General features: G+C 40.4%; 2 protein-coding genes and 1 long non-coding RNA gene across 8 annotated transcripts in view; 2 read left to right on the forward strand and 1 right to left on the reverse strand.

The window, feature by feature from the left end:
• The first annotated feature begins 833 nt into the window (after positions 1–833).
• On the forward strand, positions 834–2,078 carry LOC143718383 (uncharacterized). The gene is made up of 3 exons (XR_013196342.1): positions 834–1,661; positions 1,782–1,850; positions 2,030–2,078. It is a non-coding gene; the product is annotated as an uncharacterized LOC143718383 (long non-coding RNA).
• A 152-nt stretch (positions 2,079–2,230) lies between these two features.
• LOC143718569 (uncharacterized) lies at positions 2,231–6,006 on the forward strand. Its single transcript, XM_077209584.1, has 11 exons — positions 2,231–2,262; positions 2,351–2,503; positions 2,594–2,951; positions 3,188–3,473; positions 3,589–3,822; positions 3,947–4,038; positions 4,133–4,237; positions 4,366–4,559; positions 4,778–4,942; positions 5,217–5,460; positions 5,604–6,006. Exons 1-10 carry the CDS (start codon positions 2,231–2,233, stop codon positions 5,407–5,409), a joined length of 1,812 nt encoding a protein of 603 aa, XP_077065699.1. The 3' UTR covers positions 5,410–5,460; positions 5,604–6,006.
• Positions 6,007–16,966: 10,960 nt separating this feature from the next.
• The window catches only part of LOC143718294 (uncharacterized), a 62,048-nt gene continuing 53,734 nt past the window's right edge, over positions 16,967–25,280 (reverse strand). For 4 of the 6 annotated variants that reach the window (XM_077209345.1, XM_077209343.1, XM_077209344.1 and 1 more), the window contains one exon: positions 16,967–20,111. In XM_077209345.1, the coding sequence (XP_077065460.1) occupies positions 18,346–20,111 (1,766 nt within the window). In that variant the 3' untranslated portion in view covers positions 16,967–18,345. The remainder of the gene's footprint in view (positions 20,112–25,280) is intronic. The other 2 variants (XM_077209347.1, XM_077209348.1) reach the window with 1 other exon arrangement.

Below are 25,280 nucleotides of genomic sequence, written 5' to 3' on the forward strand. Positions count from 1 at the left end.
CAGTTTGAATGGGTCTGATGCAGCTTATAAAATGAGTTATCTATAATTTGCAGGTGCTATGCTTAAGTTTGTCAGTAGAGGAGATGCTGGATTATCAGCCAATATTCTATTAAGTACTCAATTCAATAAATATTGTTTGTTTGAACCTCATTCTGTTCTATATTGTTGTACTTATTCTTTGACTGTTTTGTTTAAAGGAGGGAGGATTGTATTGGGAGCACTGAAGTGTCAGGTGTGACTGTGTGGCAATGGCAAATGGTTTACATAGCTCACGGCGTCACGGGTCAGGTAGAGGCCCCTAGCAGAATCTTGCTTAGGGCCCCAGGGAGGTCAGGATCGGCACTGCCCACGAGTTCCTAATCCATGCTCTCAGATTTGTAAATCGTGCCTTCAGTTTTTGCAATCTGTTCCCACGGGTTTGTAAACTGTACTCACGAATTTGTGGCCTCTCCCCCAGTCTGTGCCGGATGATTCAACCAGGCCCTGTTTAGGGATGCATTTCATTATGTTTAAACTTCATTTTTTAAAATGAATAATTTCTTGAATTTTCTAAAAAACAACATTTACTTGTATCTTTAAAGGTTGTATCAGCGATTTCAGGCCCAAACAAAAATTATCACATTCATCTAATCTTTCCTAACGATCCGCTAGCTGCCCGAACCATAAGCAGGCTGTCAAAAAACCGCGTCTCTGTAGGCAGCCTAGGCTCTGAGATCTGCACACAAAAACAAATGGGTACAACCACCACTCAGAATCAAAATAAACAGTGTTCTAACCAATCACCGACAGGGGCGGGTGTTGTTTGTTTTTGCGCTCGTGCACGGGGCCTGCACGCGAAGTCGGAGCTGAAGAATAAGCCAGCGTCTATCAACCCATGGAAGAGGCAATCCCCAAGAAGAGAAGGAGGATTAGGGTGAGGGAATCCCGTCGTTTTTCGTCTAAGAAACGAATAATAATCGGGAAGGCTTTTGAACGGTGGAGAGAACTCAAAGAATTAAACAATTTTAAATCGGACGCCGAGGTTGCACTGTTTTTTCTGGACAGGTGAGTAGCTTCTAGTGCTGACTGTTTTGTATGTGAACTGTGTGTGAAAATATAATTATTTAAAAAAATATGAGTGAAGCTGGACTAAACTTGGATAGCTCTAGCGAATATCAGATTGTAGGGATTTAGTGTGTGAGTTGCGTTTGTTATATGCGTCTACTTTGATGTGTAGCCATAACATTGTACTATTAGCAATACCACTAGCCTACGTTCAGGACTAACGTTAGCCAAATAATAATAATAAGCTGTTATAATATTATTCCAGATAGCTGTTGTTACCATGAGTTTTCCCCATAACGTTAGATCTGTAGCTATATGACTGATTCTGGTATGTTTTATCATACTGCTGCTTCCAGTGAAGCACCAGCAAAACTAGCTGTATGATATGACATGGCTCGACTGCAGATTTTATATACATCATTATACTTTGTAATCCAAAGCAGCCAAGTTCACATTTTAGTTTTATTGTTTTATTTATTTATTTTATTTTTGCGATTTCTTTTGGTGATCTAATGTTTGATTGCCTCAGCTATCAGAAAGACCTGATGACCTTTCCCATCGTGTAGAGGGAGACCTTTCCCATCACAACTGTCAAGCATTGTCTCTTCATCTGTAAGGTGGGGCAGTCTGTCATTTATTCCTCTTGACTTGTGTTTGAACAAAGCAGCACATTTGTAAGATATAATATGAAATGTTATATTTATTTATTTAAATTTGTTATGTGATGGTTGGTGTAGTGATTACTTCCCCATTGAAGGAGTGGAAGAGCTGGACAGGAGTACTTTGTCTGCAATGGAAGAAGGCAGGTATGTGTACAACTACATGAATTCCGATTGCATTGATTGTCTTTAGTATTTCATCTGTCTTATCTTAGTTGGCCTCTAGTAACCTTTTGTGTTTAGACCCTTGTTATGCAAGTACTTCAGGTGCCATGACTGACTTTGTTGTATGTAGGACACTAATTTAATCATTTATTTTCCCAAAGCCATGGAGATGTGGGATTTGACAGTAGGACCCAGTCTGCTGTTGAACAAGCCAGGTATGCACAGTAAACACTACGGCATGGTAGAGTACACAAGTATGCACAATGGCCACAGGTAGCGCTTGCTCTCTATTTATTTTGCACACGATTTATTTTTAGTATCACAAACAGAAATTTGACTGTTAGACATATGTTGCCATATGTATGGATGCTTTCAACGACCTGAAAAATGCCACGTAAGTAGGTTTTATGCATTGTGCTACTGGGAGACTGTACCCTATTGAAAGCCTACAATAGATTTATTTTTCCCACTTTGTTATATAGCATAGATTGGGAGGATACAACAGATAATCTAGAGGAGGACCCTGATAATGTAGAGGAGGACCCAGAAGACTCATCATTTACAGATGAGGATGATCCCCAAGAAGTGGACAGTTCTGATAGTGACCTGGACTTCACACCACGGATTTGTTTGAGGTACACCAGACACCTTGTTCTAATATGAATAACTTTGCACTTTACTGTCAGTTTTAGATTATGATTTTTCATGGTCATGTTTCACAATAGGACTGCTGCTGCCCTGGAAACACAGATCAACTTGAACAACCTTCCTGAATTAAATTTAGAAGACACTCTGTATGACTGTGAAGAAAAGGAGGAGGAGGAGGAGCACGACGACAACGACGAAGAGATATCAACAGATGTTACATTTCCAAGTTCAAGTAAAGTTGTATGTGCAGACGATATAATTGGTGTCCCAGCTTCGATTGTATATCACAGCAGCTTGAAAGAACTTGTCCAGCACGTAAACATACCGACCAGGACATGCACAAAAATTGATAAAAACAGAAAGCTGCCTTGTGGTGCATCCAAGCCATTTGAGGTTGTCGTCAAGTCCAAGGGTACAGCTGCAGTAGTTGAATGGGTACGTTACTTTATTTTTAAAATGTTACTTTATTTTGAGAAATGTAAGACATGTCCATGGAGTAGAGGTAGATATGTCTAAAGAGCTGCAAGTCAGGTGTGTGTGCGTGCAGTGCAATGTCTTATGATGTTTATGTGAGTTATGAGGAGTGAATGTGTGCAAAGTATTGTGTGTGTGTATAAGGTTTTGATGGCCTGAGGATAAAAACTAATGGCTGATGATATACTCTGTTTTAGATATGTCCACGTGGTCACACTGTTTGGAGATGGTCTTCCCCGCCCACATTGAAATATGGGATGCATGCAGGAGACTTCCTTCTGTCAACAAATATACTGTTGTCAGGGAATAATTTCACAAAGGTGGCATTACTATTCAAATTTATGAACATCAAAATTGTGAACAGGACCACTTTCCACCGACTCCAGGGCCACTACTGTGTTGACACCATTAAAGACTTCTGGGAGACACACAGAAAAAAACTTATTGAACAGCTACAGTCAAATGACAGTGTAGTGGGCCTGGGTAAGTATTTGTTTAAAAAAAAAAAGCATGACGTGCTGGCCCCGACAGCTCTTAATAATTGAATCGCAAAAGCTGCACTTGTATATTTACATTTGTCTTTCTAATGTGCCTGCAGGTGATGGGCGGATGGACAGCCCAGGGTTTTGTGCCCAGTATTGCACATATTCCATAATGGAAAATGAAAACAAACAAATAATAGCTATTGAAAATATAGACAAGAGGGAGACAAACAGAAACTCTGTAGCCATGGAGAAGGAGGGCTTCCTGCGAACAGTTGCAGTCCTTTGTCAGGAGGTAAAATTGACAGAGATCTGCACGGATGCCAGTCCTCAAATTTCAGCACTCTTCCGTAAGTTGTACTCCAGTGTACTACAAATTTATTTTTTATTAAATTGAAACTCATATAATGCAATTATATAAATGAGAAATATATTGTTTTAAAATTGTGTCTTGTGTTCATTATTCTTCTATAGATCCAAAGACGGGCAAACTGAAAGATAAGGGCATTCACCACTCCCTTGATGTCTGGCATGGCTCCAAAAATCTTTCAAGAAGACTGACTACGGTATGTTTGTGCTTTGTCTTTTCAGGCCTTAAACTGTGATGTTTTATGATCACTAATTTATAAAAATACACCTTTAAAAATATGCATTTCACAGGTAGGCCAGCAGAAGGGGTGCTCCATTATCCATGAGTGGTGCAGGGACATATGTAACCATTTTTGGCACTGCTGTATGAAGGCTCGGGATTATAATGAATTCTTTGTAAGTACAAAAATTACAAAATACAAAATTAGCAGCAGTCAGGTAGCTTATTTTTTGATATTTGCTGATTTGTGAAATCCATTCACATGCTACAAGGATGTATATCTGTGCATTTATGTACTTTTCAGGACATGTGGGCTGGCCTGCTCCATCATGTCACTGGGGTGCACTCGTGGGCTCTTGGTTTCTGCCATCATGGTCCTTTAGTGGAACAAAGGGAGAAGCACTTGATCGATCCTAATTCAGTTGCTCATCAGAGGCTGTCTGAAGTGGTTTTGGATGCACGATGGCTCAAGAATATTCCCAAATATTTGCATTTCAGGTGTGTTGCAGTCAGAACACATCAGATCCAGAAATTATAGAAAAGATTTTGTATTGTGGACCGCAGCGTCAGTAGTCTAGGCCGTCTTCTTATGGCATTTGTGTACCATCCAGTCGGCCCTCCGTAACTGGTTTTACTGACCAGCACTCCTTGGGTGTATTCAATTTTGTCACTCTGCACCTGTTTGCATCCATGACAATCTGTCATCTTTCCCCTAGATCAACGGGTGACCTTGAGTCCCTCCACAATCATAATCTCATGTATGCGAGCAAGAGGTTCAGCTTTCCCAAAGCTGGGTACAGTGCACGCATTCATCTCGCCGCACTTGATTACAATCACCACACCATCCGGGAAGCAAGGAAAAAGAAAGATGGGTCTCTTCAGTAAGTATTCTATACATGGTGATAGGATGGATCACAATCGTAGGGTTATTGACAGTGCAGACTAACTGGGATCAGTCAGTTACAAAGTTCAGTACCTTTGGCTATTGGTTAAAACATATGTGCTATGCCTTCATCACACACAACTGTAACCACTTTAAAACAGATGTGTATTTGCATAGGCCATAAATGGCTCAAGGGTTATCTGTGCCTTTTGAGGTCATGAGGGGGAATGTCAGTGAGAAAGTATGGTTGTAAACTTTGCAATCCTTTTAAGGTTCACGAAGCTGTACAACAAAAGATCTCGCAGGTGGCGCTTGCACACTTTGAAGGTAAAGAAGGAGTACCGTTACATCCCTGAGCTCCAAGGAAACATTTTGCAGAAGAAGTTGACAGCTGATGGAGGGGTGCCCCTTGTGAAAAAAAAAGACCTGGTGACCCGAGACTACTTGGACTCCTCACTGATGTGATTGCTCCTTCAACCGAGGAACTGCTGATGACGGAGCAGAGTAGAGGAATAGGTAAGACATGGATAGGCTATTTAGGCCACATATGTCCTAACAGTTTGTTGTTGTACATGTTATATAAGCAATTAGACTGCCATTGGTTTATGGTTACAGTAGCTGGTCATAACCCTTTCATAATGTGTTGTTTGTTTCCACAGGTCACTCTGCAACACATCAATGAAAGTAAAAAATTAAATAGGAAGAGGACCAATAAGAAGAAAAAAAGAAAGAATTGACCAAAGTGCCTTGTGTTTTTTCAACATTGTGTTGCAACTAGGCTACAGTCCTAATTCAGAATCCAGATAGCCTAAAAATAACTTTCATGACCACAATTTTTTTTTTCAAAATACTTTTATTTTTTGAAATGTATTGTAAAAAAACAGTGAACATAAAAAGGAACCATTACAATTATGTATAAATAAAAAATTGAAATCAGAAAATTAAAAAGTATTTACATTATTCAATATACACACTATTTACACCCTAGTTGGAATGTAACCCGTGTATTGCCCGTGTGGGTCTGGGTAGCGGTCCCTAATCCTCCATACACAGCAACTTGGGATCACCACCCTGTGTCCCTGGCCAAGTGCCCCATACTGCCACACCACAAACTGCCGGTAGGCAGCATAACGAAATTGTTTCAAGCTCTCACCGGGGTCTGGAAGGTCCTGGGTAGCCCTGACATCATTCCAGATCCTCCGGGAAAGCCTTAGCACCCCTTCATCAATTATGTAAAGGTCCATGTGAGGCAGATTTGAGATACAGTACTCTGGAGGCTGCCCACAGCACTTCCGCTCCAGGTCAGTTGGCATCTCCCTGCAGGCCTCGCAGACACACCAGTGAGGCGGTCCAGCTACAGGAGGGGGAGCGGCAGCAGGGTTGCCCTCAGATGATGGAAGAAGGTCGAAAATTAGACTTGCATCCCTAGCCAGACAGCGCTGTAGTAGCTGACGACATTCGTTCAGGTTCATATGCTGAATTCTGTCCTGTAAAGAGTAAAAATTAATTAAAATTACAACATTCACTCAAGACATATTTATACATCACCATGTAATGTGGGATTTGATAACCAAGATTTTTAAGACATGTTAAAATTTTATGCAAAAGTTCAGGTAAGCTAACATACTTGCTGGACTGCCAGTCGTCTTTCCTGCATCAGCTGGACACGCTCAACATCAGCTGTGGTAGGCTGTAGTTCTTGGGAAGCAGCCCGAGCACGACCTCTCCCTCTCCCTCTTCCTCTCCCTTGTACAGAACTGTTCAAGGTAAATAAATGATAATAGGCAACGTTCTGACAACTTTCTAGAAACCATTTACTATTCTGTTAGCTGGGAGAAAAGCTAGAAGCTAGCTATGGAAAGAGAGGAAAGAGACCCCAATGGAGGAAAGAGGAGGAAAGAGACCCCAATGGGGCTGATAAGGGTTAGCTACCCTTGTCGGCAGTATCCAGCTCTGTGTTTACAGGATGCTGGAGACACCCGCCCAAGGCTTCTGTAAGATTAAAGAGGAAAATACCCCTAGAGTCTGCGAGAGAAGGGGCGGAAGATGACTCAATGGTGGACAACATGGTTAACGACTTTGGAATGGAAACGGATATGAGTATAGAGAGTACTTCACAAAAGACTAGTTCAGGTTCTGCAGTTAGCAAAGCCATTGAACTCCAAGTTTGTGTCTGTGGCTGGAGCAAGGCAACAACGGTCAGGGGTTTGAAGATTCATCAAGGGAAAATGAAATGCTTGAGGGAGAAGGGACAAGGGCCTTGCATTGATCAGTACTTCTTACGAAGTCAGTCAAGTCAGTCGAATGAAATCCAGCGACAGGAAGCAAACCACAGTTCGCAGGATATCAGCACCCCTGTCATAGAGGAGAGGAGGGTTTGCACAGTTAGTGATGAACACATTGATTCTTGTGAACCCGGTCAGACTAACCAGCATAAGAGAGAAAAGAACCTCAACGGGCATAGGCCTGGAGTTAGATGGCCAAGAGCTTGTGAGAAAACTGCATGGGACACGGTAAACACAGATCTATGCTTTGCATTAGAAAGATTAACTGGTACAGTTGAAAAGAAGCTGGATAAATTCGGGGACATCATTTACGCATATGGAAGTGAGAGGTTTGGTGTGGAAAAAAGGAAGGAAAAAGTACAAACTACTCCTGGATTGTCTAGACGGCAGCAGAAAATTGAAGGGTTAGTTAGAGAAAGGAGACAGCTGAGGAAGCAATGGAAAAGAGCGGAACAAAGTCAGACGGAGGGACTCAATCTCTTACAAAGGGCCATAAAAGATAAGCTTGCAATATTACGCAGAGCTGAGCGCCTACGGAAACGCTACAAAAAGAAGGAGCGTGCGAGGGCTAATTTCTATAAAGATCCATTCAAATTCGCAAAGAAGTTATTCACCAGTGAGAAGAATGGCACTTTAAAAGCATCTAGGGTTGAGCTAGAGAGATATTTGGAGGAAACACATACAGATGCAAAAAGGCATAAGTCTATTCCGTCAGACATCCCACCTGTCAATCCACCAGAATACCAAAAGGGGGTCTGTGCACCTAAGTGGAAAGAGATAGAGCAGGTTGTGAGAAAGGCAAGGGCTTCATCATCTCCAGGGCCTAATGGAGTTCCGTACAGAGTGTACAAGAGTGCTTCAGGAGTTCTACGAATTCTGTGGAAATTGATAAAAGTGGCTTGGGAAAAGCAGGTTGTACCTAGAGCATGGCGCAGAGCAGGGGGAGTCTTTATACCCAAAGAAAAAGATGCTACAAGCATCAGTCAGTTTCGCCCTATTTCACTATTAAACGTCGAAGGAAAGATTTTCTTCAGCATTATTGCTCAGAGATTGTCAACCTACCTATTAAAGAATGGCTTCATTGACACTTCAGTTCAGGATGCTTAGAACACATCAGTGTTATCTGGCAACGAATACAATCAGCTAAAAAGGAGAGGAAGGAGCTCCACGTGACATTCCTGGATTTGGCTAATGCATATGGTTCAGTGCCACATGAGCTTCTTTGGGCATCATTTGATTTTTTCAGGGTACCGATGTCGATAACAAATTTAGTGAAAGCCTATTTTGGAGATTTGCAATTTAGTTTCTCAACTCCAGAATTCAGCACTACATGGCAATGCTTAGAGGTTGGAATAATGGCAGGATGCACCATTTCTCCACTGGCTTTTACCATGGCAATGGAAGTAATCATTAGGGCATCAAAATGGGTAGTAGGAGGAGAGCGCTTGGCTTCTGGGATGCGACTACCACCAATCAGAGCATACATGGATGACATGACAGCCATGACTACAACGGTAGCCTGCACTAATCGGTTATTGGGGAAGTTAACAGATAATATTGAATGGGCACGAATGCAATTTAAGCCCTCTAAATCAAGGAGCATCTCCATAATTAAAGGCAAGGTAGTAGATAAAACATTCTTCATTAATGGTGAGGCAATACCAACAGTTTCTCAGAAGCCAGTGAAGAGTCTAGGGAGATGGTACGATGGGGATCTAAAGGACACAGTTCGAGTGGGAGAAGTTAGACGACAAGCAGTGGAAGGGTTGAAGAGCATAAACAGCTGTGCTCTACCAGGCAAACTGAAACTCTGGTGCTTTCAGTTTGGTCTACTGCCGAGGTTGCTGTGGCCACTGACTGTGTATGAGGTTTCTTTGACAACAGTGGATAAGCTGGAAGCGTTAATAAGTTCATACATCAGGAAATGGTTGGGAGTTCCACGCTGCCTCAGCAGAGTGGGACTTTATAGTAAAGGAGTATTGCAGCTGCCAGTCTCTGCTTTAACCGAGGAGTTTAAGTGTGCCAAGGTCAGACTGGAAATGACTTTAGCAGAGTCACGTGACAAATGTGTAAGGGAGACAGCCCCTGTGGTAAAAACTGGTAGAAAGTGGTCAGCAAAGAAATCTGTAGTAGAGGCAAAGGCTGACCTTCAAATTGGGGATATCGTGGGACAGGTACAGCATGGAAGAGGGGGTTTTGGGCTCAGTTTAGCTCCTCCTAAATGGCACAAGGCAGGCCCAGCCCAAAGGAGGAAGCTGGTAGTCAACGAAGTGCGAAAGCAGGAGGAGAGGATGAGATGTATAAAGGCCATTTCCCAGGCCAAGCAGGGAGAGTGGATGAGATGGGAGAGTGTGGAACAACGCAAAATGGGCTGGCAAGACCTTTGGTCAATGGAAGAGAGTAGGATCAGTTTCCTTATTAGGTCAACATATGATGTTCTCCCATCACCGCAGAACCTAAACCTCTGGGTAGGAGAGGATCCATCTTGTCCTTTGTGTTCATCACCTGCCACATTAAGGCACATTTTGACAGGATGTAAGGTGGCTCTTAGCCAGGGTCGGTTTACTTGGCGCCATGACCAAGTATTGCGATGTTTGGCTTTAGCATTGGAAGGCAAGCGTAGTATGACCAATAAATTGCCGCCTGTTCTAGCAAAACATTACACGCAGAAGACAATATTCCTCCGCCCAGGCGAGCAACCACCAGGAAAAGGTGCTAACACCAATTCTCGCCCAGGACAACTGGAAGCTGCTAGGGACTGGAAGATGCTGGCTGATCTTGATCAACGGCTTATTTTTCCACCTGAGATTGCCACCACTAACCTACGGCCAGATATTGTTTTGTGGTCTGGATCAGCACGCATTGTTCAACTGATAGAGTTAACAGTGCCATGGGAGGATGCGGTAGATGAGGCATATGAGAGGAAGAAACTGCGGTATGCTCATCTGGCCACTGAAGCAGAACAGCGAGGATGGAGAGTCCAGGTTTATCCAGTGGAAGTGGGTTGTCGTGGTTTTGTGGCACACTCTACAACCCGGTTCCTCAGAGACGTCGGATTCAGTGGCCAAGAGTTGCGTCGTACAGTAAAGAACTTATCTGAAGCAGCAGAAAGGAGCAGCAACTGGCTGTGGTTGAGACGGAAAGATTCTAGCTGGCTGTGTACAGGCCGCCATGCTACGGTTTCGTAGAATTCTTGAAAACTTGAAAGGTCTGTTGGTTTATTTGTATAGGTTGTATAGTATTTACAGTCATTACGTTCCTGTGTATATTGCGTGAATGACGGGTGGTTGGGCAGATATTGTGTTTTGCGGTAGGTGTTATGCCATACGGAACCGTTGCCACTGAAACTGCATATTAACGCACCAGTGGGGCTCGACAGCCTTAGTCAAAAGGGTTGGCGCGTATGGTTGGGTTGCGGTGAGATTGTGGTTAGGTCTCAGCAGCAACTGTTGGTTTATTTGTATAGGTTGTATAGTATTTACAGTCATTACGTTCCTGTGTATATTGCGTGAATGACGGGTGGTTGGGCAGATATTGTGTTTTGTGGTAGGTGGTATGCCATACGGAACCGTTGCCACTGAAACTGCATATTAACGCACCAGTGGGGCTCGACAGCCTTAGTCAAACGGGTTGGCGCGTATGGTTGGGTTGCGGAGAGATTGTGAGATTGTGGTTAGGTCTCAGCAGCAAGAGGGAAGTAGAGGTCAGTAAGCTGGGCTGAGTTGAGTGGGGGACGGAGGGGGGGGGACTCTGGGACGCCAGAGTCACTGTCGAGCCCTCTTGAGGTGTCGTGGGCTAGTCGACGAAACACTGAGGACGGAAGGTGCCCACTTGAAGACCCTAGAGATGTTCCCTACTCCGCTCAATCCAGAGGGTTGTTATGGGGGACCGCACTGTGGTTGCAGCCGTTGTGTGTGCTGACGCGCAATACACTGTATTAACACCAGACAGAAGATTCACGTCACTAGATGGAAAGAAGCGTAAATGGATGGAGAAGCATAGGTTACTGTAAAGCTACGTCTTAGTTGGTGATTATCTTGGCGAAAGCCGAGTACAAATCAGCATGAAGTTTTAACATCTACTCTCGTGTAATGGAAATCATGTAGTTGATAACATAATGTTCATGCATACGAAGTAAAAAAAAATAGAAACATTTTCTGCATTAACCTATTTTAAAATAAACAATATTGAAAGTGTAAGTAACGGATATTACATTTCCTTGGTTATAAATTTATCTTAGAAAAACAACTTTAATGACTTACCCAGCAGAATGAGCCATCATTGAGGTAGACCGTCAATCTGAATATAGAGTGTTTTTGCCGCTTTAAGAAATGCGCGTGCATGATAGTTTTTTTTCCGGGAGGGAGGGGCGAACTAACTTGGTTTGTTTGGGATCTCGCTTCAAACACAAACATAAGGTGAAGTCACCCACAATCGCTGATACAACCTTTAAAGTCCATTTTTTGGGAGGAAAAAGCTCAGTATAATAGAATAAGCAAAAAAAGACTTCACATATATAAAAAAGAAATAACACAAACACATTTCCAAAACTGTAAAAGGTTAGGTTATATAAAAATAAAACATTTATAAATGATTTTATGATAAACATATTACTGTCTTCAGTGAACTCATTTATAGTTATAAACGTAATAATAATAATAATAATTATCATTATTATTATTATTATTAGTACATTTAGGCCAGATATTTAGAAGGCATTTTTATCCTAAAAAAGGAACAAAGCAATTCGTCAAATGTCAGTCATAATACAGGTTAGACAATAATAATTGTATTATTATTACAGTGCTAATAATACAGTGCTAAGATTATCACAAATAAACACAAGATTTTGACACATATCCAAGTGTTTGTGTGAAGTTGTTCGTTTTTTTAACCCGTAATTGAAAAATGAACGGTTGTTGTATTTTTAAAACGCAAAGTTGAACACCAAAATTTTAATTTGAACTGTAGGCTACACACCAAATGCTGCAAAAAAAGAAAAAAATACTGATGTATTTTCAGATTTTTGTTTATGACTTTTTGCCCCTTTATTAAACATTTAAAATATTCACAAATTAATATTGAAAAAATGTCGATTTAACTGGTTTTCTAAGGCCAAATTAGAAATGATATTTCCCCGCAGTGCTGAATGAGAAGAGCCATGTCTCTGGAACCATACAGAGAGCTTTATAGGCTAATGATAATAAAATAAAATAAAACAAATAACGAGGCATTTTAATTGTTTGTTTAAAAGTGGACATTTTAAGCTTTATATAGTTGGGCTATATTTTGTTTTAGTTCATTTATGAGACTCGCTCCAGTTCACGGAGATCATGAAAAGGCGCCTGATTGTTTTATTTTATTTTACAAAAGCACAACGTTTTCTTGTTATTGTGAGTTTGGACAAATAAAAAAGTGATGCGAATTATGTATTATTCTTTTCTGTATGACCAGAAATGATAGAGTATTTTAAGTTGTTTCCACTGCTGATAGGAAAGTGCAAGTGTTCGCGCCCGCGCCTCCGTGCCATGCAGTGCGCGCTCCACACTCCGCACACACACTTGGATATGCGTCAAAATATTGTGTTTATTTGTGATAATCTTAGCCCTGTATTATTACTGTCTAACCTGTATTATGACTGACATTTGACGAATTGTTTTTTTCTTTTTTGAGTAAAAAACGCCTTCTAAATATCTGGCCTAAATGTAATAATAATAATGATTATTATTATGACAGTAATATGTTTATCATATTACTTTTTTATATGTGAAGTCTTTTTTTGCTTATTCTATTATACTGAGCTTTTTCCTCCCAAAAAAATGGACTTTAAAAGATACAATTAGCCTAAATGTCATTTTTTAGAAAATTCAAGAAATTATCCATTTAAAAAAATGAAGTTTAAACATAATGAAATGCATCCCGCATGGTTGAATCATCCGGCACAGACTGGGGGACAGGCCACAAATTTGTGAGTACAGTTTACAAACCCGTGGGAACAGATTGCAAAAACTGAGAGCACGAATTAGGAACTCGTGGGTACGGTTTATTAATCCGTGTACATGATTTTTTAAACCGAGGTAACAGTTTAAGAATTCGTGAGTACAGTTTATAAACTAACGGTAACGGATTGCAAAACCGTCGCCACGGATTGTTTTGTTTTTTCCCCACAGGCGACTTCCCCGGCTCCGTATTACGGGGTTGAAAACCTGTGTAAATATATTCACCATGGTCCATTAATGTACATGTTACGTTCCACGTATGTTTGTGTTTTGCAGTAGTCCAACCGTAGATCATTTAGAGTGAAGCTTTGTATTGCTAGTTGCCTAATCCTCATTCTGTCTCTACAATTAAGAATCTGTAAGACCACGGTAGGTAGTGTTCTAACTGTTCGTTAGTTGGAGAGTGGTCGTCGCCCATTGTTGTTTTGTTTGTTGAGTTTGTTAGTATAGTTTATGTAAGGCGTCGAATACGCTGAAGATTGCGGGTTGTTTTCTACATTTTTCTTTTTGGTATGTAGTTTTAGAGGTTTTGGGTTAAATAGATATGGGGGTTATGTTTTAATTATTTTGTTAATTTGGCGACCCTCTTGTTTTCTGATTATTCATGTTTTCTTTTACATTGATCATATCCTTTGTAACGTCCTCACTCTTCGGTGATTGAATAAACGTTTTCAACGTTAAGACCGGGTTTCTATGACTGTTTTTGCCACCTGCCCACCTAGTCGCAGTACCTCACTTAAATGTTACACAATCATCCAGCTAACATATTTTAAACACGTAACAATACATAATAAAAATAATACACTAGCCTACAAAATCACATCAAGGTAAAATATAAGTGAACATTTGAATCTTATTTATATATATATATATATATATATATCCTCACCATGTCCTCCAGTAAAATATAAAACATAAAATGACAATAACCAATTCTGGCTCCATATATATTTACTCAATTATATAAAATGAATGATCAGGATGGCAGCTGTACTCTCGCACCGTTGCTAGGCGCCAGGAGCGGTAATCGGGAACACCTGGATGCGCAATTAGGAAATCCTGCGAAGGCTACATGGTGCGTCCTTCGAAGGATGCAGCCTTCACATTGGGACACAGCTTAAGTTTGATACTTGCGTGTCTTGCCCATTTGAATTAAACTGTCCTGATGAAATTTGTTGAGGCTCCAGTTGATCTTTGCTGACGTGGTCTTGATGAGAGAGAGCCAGTGGGAGTCAGAGGATCTTTGGTAAATGGAAAGACAAGCTTTCCATTCAGCCTGGCACAACATCATCTTAGCCTAGTTCAGCATCATCTTCACATCAGGACTTCTCAGGAAGGACTAAGAGACCAAGAGACTTGATATTGTGATCAAAGATTTTTAAAGTGTGAAGATGTCACACCCACTGGAGGTTTGTAAGCCAATAAGAAGTTGTCCCTTTGGAGGGAGATTTTACGACCCTTTGTGTTCTAGCAGGGCATTTGAATCTGTAATTTGATTGGGTGTTTTAGAAAAGAATCTTCAAGATTCTTATAGTACTAAATCGTCATAAAATTTAAAAAAATGTAATGTAAATGAACAAATGGGGGACGAAGATTGAAGTTTATAGAGACTAAACATGCTACATATGTGATTTAGGTTAACCATAGTATGTAAGTCTGAAACATTATTACATATAAGTTTAGAAGAGAAAATGAAGAAACAGGCCAAACCACATAAAAGGAAAATCATGAGATGGGAAAATTAGATACATGTTTATACATTTCTCACATGGTTATATATAATATATATATATAGGATTAAAAGGGTTTATTTCTCCTTCTCAGCCAGAATTAAGTGAGTCACAATTCCCAGCAAATTCCTTTTTTGGGGTCATAATTCTTATCAGTGTTAATGTGTCCTGTAACAGGACACCGGGTGTGTGTCAGTGTGTTAGCTTCATTTGTGATGTTAGTTTTGGGGGAAGTTTCATAGTCCTTTGTTGGGAGATTGAGTTTGCTGGATTATTCATTAAATATAATGAATCATTTGTGTGTGTCTGATTGATGCTACATCTTAATTGTGAAATTAAATTATTCAAAGGAGTACACGTTACAAGGCAGTGCGAGGAGAGCTGCCAGATCCAGATGTCCTCAAAGTTGACGAGGTGTGCAAAGACTTCTTGACAAACATTGCTCCACTCATCACCACCATGGTGACAAATGCAGACATCCCACTGGTTGACTCTGCTTTTGGGAAAGTCCAGGAAGGTAGTCCCATATCCTACCAGCATCCATTACCAGTGAGCCGGGTTGTAGTACACCACCCAGATGCCCCTCCACCACCACCTCTTCCTGTAGATAGAAATAGGCTGGAGCCTACCAGCTGTCAGTTTGTCTGCAGTCACCAACAACACCTCCATCTACAGTCACTTGTCACTACAGTAGACATGGCAAGGAAAATATGATGCAGAATGATAACAGCACTGGTGGTTTATGGGTTGCAGTGCTGAAGACAGCTCTGACACACTGACAAACCAGGGACAGAAGGGGCACTCTCTCTCTCTGTGTGTGTGTGTGTGTGTGTGTGTGTGTGTGTGTGTGTGTGTGTGTGTGTGTGTGTGTGTGTGTGTGTGTGTGTGTGTGTGTGTGTGTGAGTGAGTGAGTGAGTGAGTGAGTGAGTGAGTGAGTGAGTGAGTGAGTGAGTGAGTGAGAGAGAGAGAGAGAGAGAGAGAGAGAGAGAGACGCGATCGAACAGTGGAAACATGTTCGCTTTGCGTCTGCTGCAACAATTAGCTTCCACTATAATCAATGGAAGTAGCTAGACTACACCAGACTGATAGCGGCGCGTACGTTTGAAAAAAATAGACCATTGGTCTAAAATGGATTTTACGCGTTGCGAACGGTACGCTTCAGTTATGTGCCTTGTGTAGCTTACCCCTAAGTCACACATTGGAATTGACTTCAGCTAACTAGCTAGCGCTAGTTAAAAAAAAAAGTTAATGATTGTATTTTATAGGCAAAATATTTTATCTTATATGTATTTTTTAATAGATCGGATAACATTTTAATCTGTCATGTAACAATGTACCCCACCTATGGGGCATGTTGTCACATTTATCTTCCATTCTTTCAGGGTAAACCAAGAAAAAATATGTACTGTTTTAATGAAACAAAACCACATAATTGCACTAGATGTGTGAAATTATTGCAAGAAAAAATAAATATTCTGAATCCTAAGCAGGTTTACACAAACTGAGAAAGTGAAAAAGCGTTAGGTTGTTTAAAGGTACACGATTTTTGAAGTTTCATTCGTCTAATAAACTGACCTGTATGAGTAGTAATACGGCACTTGCGGGTAGTTCGGTAGAATGAAATGTCCTTTATATCCGTGGGACTCGCGTGTGGCGCTGATATCTGTCTCTCGTATTTACCACTATATGACACGAGTGAATCAGTGGGCGGAGCCAAAGACGTGATGATGTAGAAGTGGGCGTCGATCTTCTTCTGCAGAGGCGGTGCTTCATCACACTACTACGTCATAATGTGCCGTTTTCTGAGTTTGGTTTCAATCAGAGCTGTTTTTAGACTAACAAGGACGTTTTCAGTTCTGAAACTTACAGGATTTCTTTATAGTACAACCACTGATAAACACAACGAGACGTGTTTGACCCGTTTGAAAACATAACATGCATTTAATATACACGATAGGCTAACAAGAATACAAAAAATACAAAGAACTGCATCATGGCACACGGGACAGGAAGCTAAAAGTTATCTTTTTATTAGCAGTTACTTTACTCCATCCTAACTCAAACCAATGCTCTGCTGTCGTATATACAGTGTAGTATCTGTTATGAGCTCCTGGCCTTTATTCTTTAATGAGAGAAAGCAGTGGATGAAGATGAGGAGCAACAGAGGAAGAGGATGGACAGACTATTCCCTGTACTCGAGAGATTGGCAGAAAAATATAAGTGAGGTTTTTAATATATCAAACAAAAGATAATCAAGCAATTTGCAGTTTAAATAAGTTTATAAACAGTGAAAAAATTATATTGACAGTAAAGAAAACAAAGGATTAAAAGTAAACAAGAAAACAATTGTGTATTTTTAATGAAATCATATAAATGTACAATTAAAATAAATCATTTTAAAATAAAAAAGGTTCCACTTCGTCATTCTGTTGTCTATAGTGACGTTGGACCTGATGTTGTGTGTGTTTGGGTGCAGTCCCTCAGTTCTCCATGTTCCCTTGTTTTCGTTTAATCCACTCCTTCATCTCCGTCTGCCTGCCTTTGCTCCTCGTCTCACAGAATGACTGAGTGAGGATAACATACACAAGAGTAGCAGGCTAACAGCTGGAACAATCAAGTCTAATCGACCGGGAAAACTTCAGAGAATACAAACACAACAGGAACAACAGAACATAAGAGTCCAGGACACATGTGACACGTGTATCAGAATCGAGTTAAAGCATGAGAAATATCCTGACTGTTTATCAAAACCATCACACACACACACACACACCTACAATACTTCTGAACAATACTTCTACAGCATTAATTAATCTTAGTTACTATTCATTTCAACATTTACTAATACATTATCAAAATTAAAGGTTGTATTTGTTAACATGAGTTAATGCACTGGATTTTTATTAACTAACATTAATGTAACAAATGTATTGCTCATTGTTAGTTTATTTTAGTCAATACATTAACCAATTAATCTTATTGTAAAATTGTTGCCATATATGTGTGTTTGTGTGTCTTTTAAATGTATTCATTGATTTAATTAACGTTACTTTTTTCTTGTTCATGCAGAATAACTAGAATCAATGAAATTAAAATTATATCATCCCAAAACAGCAGTTTGACACGTTATGATCATTTGTGATACGTGACATATTAATATTCAATGTTCAATATAATAAATCAATTTTAGATGTATGATTTTCTCACAAGCTGTTCAGCAAAATAATACAGGTATTTACTGTACATCATGTTTAGAAGATGAAGACCTCTTTTAAACTAACATATTTTAAGTATAGTAAAAATGCATGCAGAGCATCTTAACACAGAGCCAAATGTTTTAGTTTATAGTCATAGTAATTGTAGATAAAGGGTCAGTTTGACTTGAATTTACTGAACAGGGCATCTTAGATCATTAGAAGCTTTTTCTCTTGTTTCAGGTTTGTATGCTTTCCAATCTTCTGGAAGCACTTCTCCAGTGGAAACCTTACTGATGATCTCTGCCTTCTTCCTGACGTCCATCAAAGCCTGAATGCGATTTCGAAATCCAGGCTTGGCTTCTTGTTTCTCAGACTCAATCATCAGATTAATGTAGTCAGGGGTGGACAGAGGATTGGGCTTGAGGGCGATTCCCTGCAGACGCTCCAAAGACTTTTGAGATCTTTCAATCTGTCTGGCCACAATATCCTGGACAGCCTGAAACTCCTTTTCAAGCTCTTCAAAGATCTTTTCTTTTGACATGACCTGTCCATGTGCAGCCTTAAATCGCTTTTTTAAATCCTGATAGGTTTCCTTTCTCTTTTCTGGGACATAAGTCCATTTGTATTTCTGATTGAAGTGCACATTCCAGGCACACTCTCCTGGACAGACCGTACACACTCCATCCGTCATGGCCCTGCACTTATATTTATGACTGTCATTTGCAATTTTGCATGTGTCATGACATGTATAGTGACACTTCTGGCAGTTGGTTAAGTAGTAGTCATTTTTGTTTTTGATCTGTTTTGGGACAGTTACTTCTAATTCATATTCAAAATCCTTGTTCGCATCCATTTCCACCTTGTGTTGCTCCAGAGCAGCTTTTGTCTTCTTGATTTCATCCAGTTTTGTCAGACCAGAATTGATTTGGGGCTGAAGGCCTTCCACAAGCACTTCCAGCTGCTGTCGCTCTTTCAGGACTTCCTGTGTCAGAGACAAGCTCTTGGTTTCCATGTTTATAAGGGATGTGAAGAACTTTCTCATGCTAGAAAATCCCAGCTTCCAGAACATTTGGTCAAAGTTGTCACAGTCAGACTCCTCATCGTCTGCAGAAGTGTTATTGGTAGCAAACAGAGCAGAGTTGTTGAACTTGAAGTGAAGTGGCTCTCCAGACTCATTGGTAGAACAGGGAACCTCAGAGACTTTGATGGCCTCCAGGACAGGAGGTGTTTTCCCATCTGCAAAGGTGACCATCATAAGGATGTTTTCCGCAATATCCTTCCCAAATATGGAAAGAATGGAGTCAAAGATGTATTTCTGTGTGTGCGTCAGACGAGCAAGTGAAGCCTGTACTACAAAACACACGGCATCAATGCGGTCGATCCCTCCACGGGCAGTAAAGAACTCCTGAATCTGCGTTGTGATTTTCTGGTCATGTGAAATTCCTCTGGTATCACCGAAGCCTGGTGTGTCCACAATGGTCAGAGAATATGGGACCCGGAAACCATCCATGTGATTGATTTGATATGCCGTGATCTCCGAAGTTTGACTTTCAGCCTGGGATTTCTGCTTCCCTTCATCTATCAGCACAAACCGGAAGTCATCTTCCCATCGCACTCCCAGGATGTAGTTGATCATGCTGTTTATTAGAGTGGTTTTTCCTGAACCTGTGGCTCCGATCATCATGATGGTCTTATTCTCTTTTGTGATGTCTTTCCCAAACGTGCTTCTTCTGCAGAATCCATCGCTGTTCTGCCATGTTTCATCCAGGTGGAGTTTAAACATGGGCAGGTTTTCATTGCTTCCATCTTCTATTTTCCTGCTCCTGTTGTTCTTTATATCATGTGCAAGACTTAAACTCTTTCCATCGCTGTGGTCTTGTCCCATGGTGCTGCTGCTTGTGTTTTCTCTTGATGTTTTTTTATTGTTGTTAACAGCACCTGTTTCCACTTGTGCTGCTAAAAGAAAAAGAAAATAATAGTTTGAACATCCAGATAAGAATATAGTATAATTATAATTCACACTCTGTAAGGCTGTACTGTACCTAGACGAAATTGAATGTGTTGTGTGAACAGCTTAATCTTTAAACGTATCATGACATGTTTTAAAAGTAAGTTATACAGTCTGAATCTTAAGCTGATTTCCGAAAGCTTCCAGAAATGATGATAAAATCATGCCAGATATATTTGATGTATAGAAAATCTAAATATTGATAGTGACCAAAAGCCAAATTCAAGGGAAAATAAACCGATCACTCTTAGAAAATATAACTAAAGCTAGTAGGTGATTTTCTGGCTCCTTGCAAACCTACAACTTTTTTAAGGAAATCCTACAGGACAACCTGATTTTTCTTTATGGACATGGCCAAGGATAAAGAAGGGTATATGGCCATAATGCTGTTTTTGCACTATTTCAGAGTTACTTTAACACTCTATTGAGTGGGACAATATGTACTTTGAGCAGTGTTAATTAAGCTCTGAGGATATTGCTGTGTGTGTATCTGTCCTTCTTTCTGCAACATCTTTGCAGCAACCTTCTAACAGCAACACCGTAGTATCCATCTTGCAAAGTTAATTTGATCTGCCTGTTTGCCTGAGAGACTACGTAAAACAGGGGTGTCCAAACTATTTTTGAAGGAGTGAGATTCGTTGCTGCGGACGAGGGGCCCAGATTTCTCATTCATCCATAAGGGGCTTTTGCAGCAATTTGAATGATTTTAAGTCTAGGAACATGTTTGAGAGACTAAATTAGCTCCTACTTCAGAGTAGTGAGTAACCAAGCACAATAGGAACTACGAATGACGTAAGTGTACGGTGATTGGCTGAAAACATGCAAAACACCTGCACTTACCATTTTTAAAAAGCCATGTAAACACATAGCTTACATAAACTTACTCAATGAACATAGATACCAGCATTTACCTGTTGTCTGCAATGTAGAATTATTATTATTTTTTTATAATTATTTTTTTATATTATATTATTTATTTATTTTGTCAGAGGAGATTATGCGTTTACATTCCATCTCCATTATCAAGAAACCCACAGCTCCGATCATGGCATCCTTCATCCACCAGTTATTGACATTTGTAAATGCCGTGCTTAAATGATTCCTCTTTCGGCCGCTTCAGTTTCTACTGCTGGTACAAATGCAACCAGGAAAATGTTCTCAGGGAACCACCCTGGTGGCTAGTAGTTTCTAGAACTATGTGGTGCAAAAGCCCCCTATACATATATACACTATATTCCCAAAAGTTTTGGAAGATCTGCCTTTACATGCGCATGAACTTTAATGACATCCCATTCTTAATCCGTAGGGTTTAATATGGAGTTGGCCACCCTTTGCAGCTATAACAGCTTCAACTCTTCTGGGAAGGCTTTCCACAAGGTTTAGGAGTGTGTTTATGGGAATTTGAGAAGCGCATCACGCACTGATGTTGGACGAGAAGGCCTGGCTCACAGTCTCTGTTGTAATTCATCCCAAAGCTGTTGTATCGGGTTGAGCTCAGGACTCTATGCAGGCTAGTCCAGTTCCTCCACACTGAGCTCCTGCTTCACATGTAAAATTAACCAAATTGCTAATTACAACATTGAAATAAACATGTAAAGCCTGTAGAAATACTAGAAATCCTGAAATATTTTATCAAATTATATCAAATTATATTTTAATCAAATATGCAAATTCGTTTGAAGAACTAAATTAGCCAGACATAAATTATCAGGATTAGAAGATCTGGAATCTGTCAAATTATTTCAGAAGTATTAAAGGTACTCTAAGCGATGTCATACGTTTTTTAGGCCAAAACATTTTTTGTCACATACGGAAAACATCTCCTCACTATCTGCTAGCTAACAGTCCCCTGAACACATTGTAAAAAAACGCGGTCTCTGCAGACACCCCAGGCTCCACACACGGCAACAAAAACAAACCCACACCACGAAACATAACACACTTTTCCAGCCAATAACCGACAAGAAGGATTTGGGGGGTTAGTGCGCTGATGAGGAGGAGGGACGGTCTAGCTAGCCTCCGTTTTGTTTGACAATACTTTAAATGTCAACAAGAAGTGATGTCACCCGACAGCGCTTAGAGCACCTTTAACCCACTGGGGTTGGTGGTATCGCCGGCGATACCAGCTCACTTTTTTTCTTATCAGTGTAAAAGAAACTCAAAATACTCTGTTGATTTTGACCTTACATATAAGTGTTATATATCATTCGATCCCGTTAAGTGTCTATATTTTTGTGTATACTCAAAAAGCACAACACTTTGTTTTTATTGTGTCAAATAAAGAAAAATAAACATGATGCTAGTTTTGCCTTCTCTCTGTCAGTGAAGTCCATTCTGAAACGCGTCCTAAAACGAACTGTAACTCTGCGAATACTTGTCATACAGGCACGAGAGATTTTTCTTTATGAAGCTTGAACTCTCTTCTTTTAAATGAATTTGATTAAAAAACAAATATTCTCAGTTTATGTAATCTGTATGAAAAGAGAGAGGTGTCAGTCTTTTTCTTTTCAGCTCATTATACCTGATTAAGTATTAAAGGGGAAATTAAGCAGTCAGTCAAGTTTACATGATTTACAAGATGGATTTCCACTATAATCAAAAATGATATAAGAAACATGACAAATGTTAACATATATAAAAGAAAAAAGAAACACCGTTATATCTTTCGCGGCAAGAGCGCCGCCATTGTGCAGTATTATAACCGGTGACGTCACGGGGTGGGTTTGCTCTGTGCTGAGTTCAGTAAAATACAGTGAAAGATGCATGTAAGCTGGTCGAACCAGCAAACAACAAACGTTAGGTACAGTCATTGTTAGCTAACAGCTGTAAGCATGAACTAGCTAACGCTAACTTAGTGTTTAGCTAGTGAACTTTATTAGTACCAGACAAAAAGACGACGTCTAACGTTAACAAACTGCACATGAAAACATTGTTTGCGATGTCTGCCATCATATTCCTGTCTCTTGTCAACACCATGGTTGCAATACATGGTCAAGATCAGCGTCTTGACAGCAGATGGATCGTGCTATCGTGGCGTAATAATCGGTTTGGTTGTAAAATGTATTACCTGAATGAAATGAAATCGAATGTATCGTCCTGTGGAATCATTCATTCACAGACAGCATACGAAGATGTTCAACTAATAAAGATCTTCATCACTGGCAAACAATTTGACAGATTTGCTTACACTAGACTGTACTGTAGGTCCACGGCCACTTCATCCAACGCTCTTGATGTTCTTAAATCTTCCTGTTACGACTCCGAGTCGAGTGTGAATTGAAAGCGCTTCTGTGATTCAGTGCGTGCAGGAAACTGAACAGATCATTCATACTGATTCGCGAACCGATTTAGACAGATCTGCCAACATTTTTGATGAAGTCTTTGAACAGAATCGACTAAAAAAAAGAGTGATTCATTTGTAAATTGAGCATCGCTCATCATGCGCATAAAAAAGAAACAGCGCGCTTGGAATAAACTACGCATTTAACAACATGTATTGCATTAAAATAAAGTGTGCCGTTTGCATCCCTGCATATAACGAGATTTGGGCCATACTGCCAGGAGTTCTACAGACACATAATGAATGAGAAGGCCCTATTTGAAGCTGTCAGACAAAAATTATAAATTCAAGATGCACTGAATCCGGTAAGAACGCATTTAATCTTTCTAGTCTTTCCTGGTGGAATTTATGTGCTTATTTGGAAATGTGCTTTTAGCGATATTTAGATTGAATAGATTCATTCTGTTGAAATGAGTTTTATATTATTAGTGACGTTCACAGCGCCGTCATTAACATTTTTATAAAGCCAATTAGCAATTTAAAGCATGTTAACATCACTGCAAAAAGACATCTAATATAAAATCAATATTTATTCACCTAGCATAATAATATTAAGTTCTCTCCCTCGTGTCCCGCAAAATCAGGTCTGCTGACCTGCAACAGAGCAATAGCCAGGTGGTCACCCTAGCTCGGTTCCCACACCGTATCGGCTCAAATGCATAAGCAATGGGACACACGGGCTCAACAGGTCTTTCAAGTTCGTCTTCCTCCATTTCAAATCAAGTGCGTATTCAGTCCGGTCCAGAAACGCTTCACTCTCTTCACTCACCAACTGTAACATCACTTCACTCACCAACTGTAACATCATATATAAGTTTCTGTGAGGATACATGCATTCCTACCAGGACATTCTTATCATTCACTAATGATAAACCATGGTTTACTGGGAAACTCAAACACCTTCGTCATGCCAAAGAGGATGCTTACAGAAGTGGGGATAAAATCTTGTATAACCAGGCCAGAAACAGATTGACAAAGGAGATCAGAGTTGCTAAAAGGAACTACTCTGATAAACTGAAAAACCAGTTTTCATCCAACGACCCATCATCAGTCTGGAATGGCCTGAGGAACATTACCAACTACAAGTCACCATCCCCTCGATCTGTGGACAATCAACACCTGGCTGACGATTTAAATTCATTTTACTGCCGGTTTGAAAAGCCCTCATTCACACCACACACCCGGTCTGATCTGCACTTCACACATTCAGCATCACCTCCTGTTCTCCAATTATCACTCCCCCCTCCTGCCATCCAACCTGAGCTTAAGGTCTGTGTGGAGGACGTGAGCCGAGTCTTCAAAAAACAGAAGACTAGGAAAGCCTCAGGCCCAGACGGCATCTCATCTGCTTGTTTAAAAGCCTGCGCTGACCAACTGGCCCCGGTCTTCACGCAGATCTTCAACAGATCATTGGAGCAGTGTGAAGTTCCCTGCTGCTTCAAACGCTACACTATCATTCCTGTCCCCAAAAAACCCAAAATCACTGGACTTAATGACTACAGACCTGTCGCTCTCACGTCTGTGGTCATGAAGTCGTTTGAAAGACTGGTGCTGGCCCACCTGAAGGACATCACTGGACCCCTGCTGGATCCCTTTCAGTTTGCTTACAGAGCAAACAGGTCTGTGGATGATGCAGTCAACATGGGACTGCATTATATCCTGCAACATCTCGACAGACCAGGGACTTATGCAAGGATCCTCTTTGTGGACTTCAGTTCGGCCTTCAATACCATCCTGCCTGGTCTTCTCACAGCCAAACTGACCCAGCTCTCCATAC

Source organism: Siphateles boraxobius, unplaced genomic scaffold (assembly GCF_051911475.1).
Source record: "Siphateles boraxobius isolate OS27281-9 unplaced genomic scaffold, OSU_SipBor_1 61, whole genome shotgun sequence".
NCBI classification, from domain to species: domain Eukaryota; kingdom Metazoa; phylum Chordata; class Actinopteri; order Cypriniformes; family Leuciscidae; genus Siphateles; species Siphateles boraxobius.

What these genes read in the sequence shown, in the direction of transcription:
- LOC143718569 (XM_077209584.1), top strand. Translation starts at nt 2,231, where the DNA reads ATGGATGCTTTCAACGACCTGAAAAATGCCAC. An exon ending in ACACCACGGATTTGTTTGAG is followed by an intron (nt 2,504 to 2,593) that starts GTACACCAGACA and finishes GTTTCACAATAG; the next exon opens with GACTGCTGCTGCCCTGGAAA. An exon ending in CAGCTGCAGTAGTTGAATGG is followed by an intron (nt 2,952 to 3,187) that starts GTACGTTACTTT and finishes ACTCTGTTTTAG; the next exon opens with ATATGTCCACGTGGTCACAC.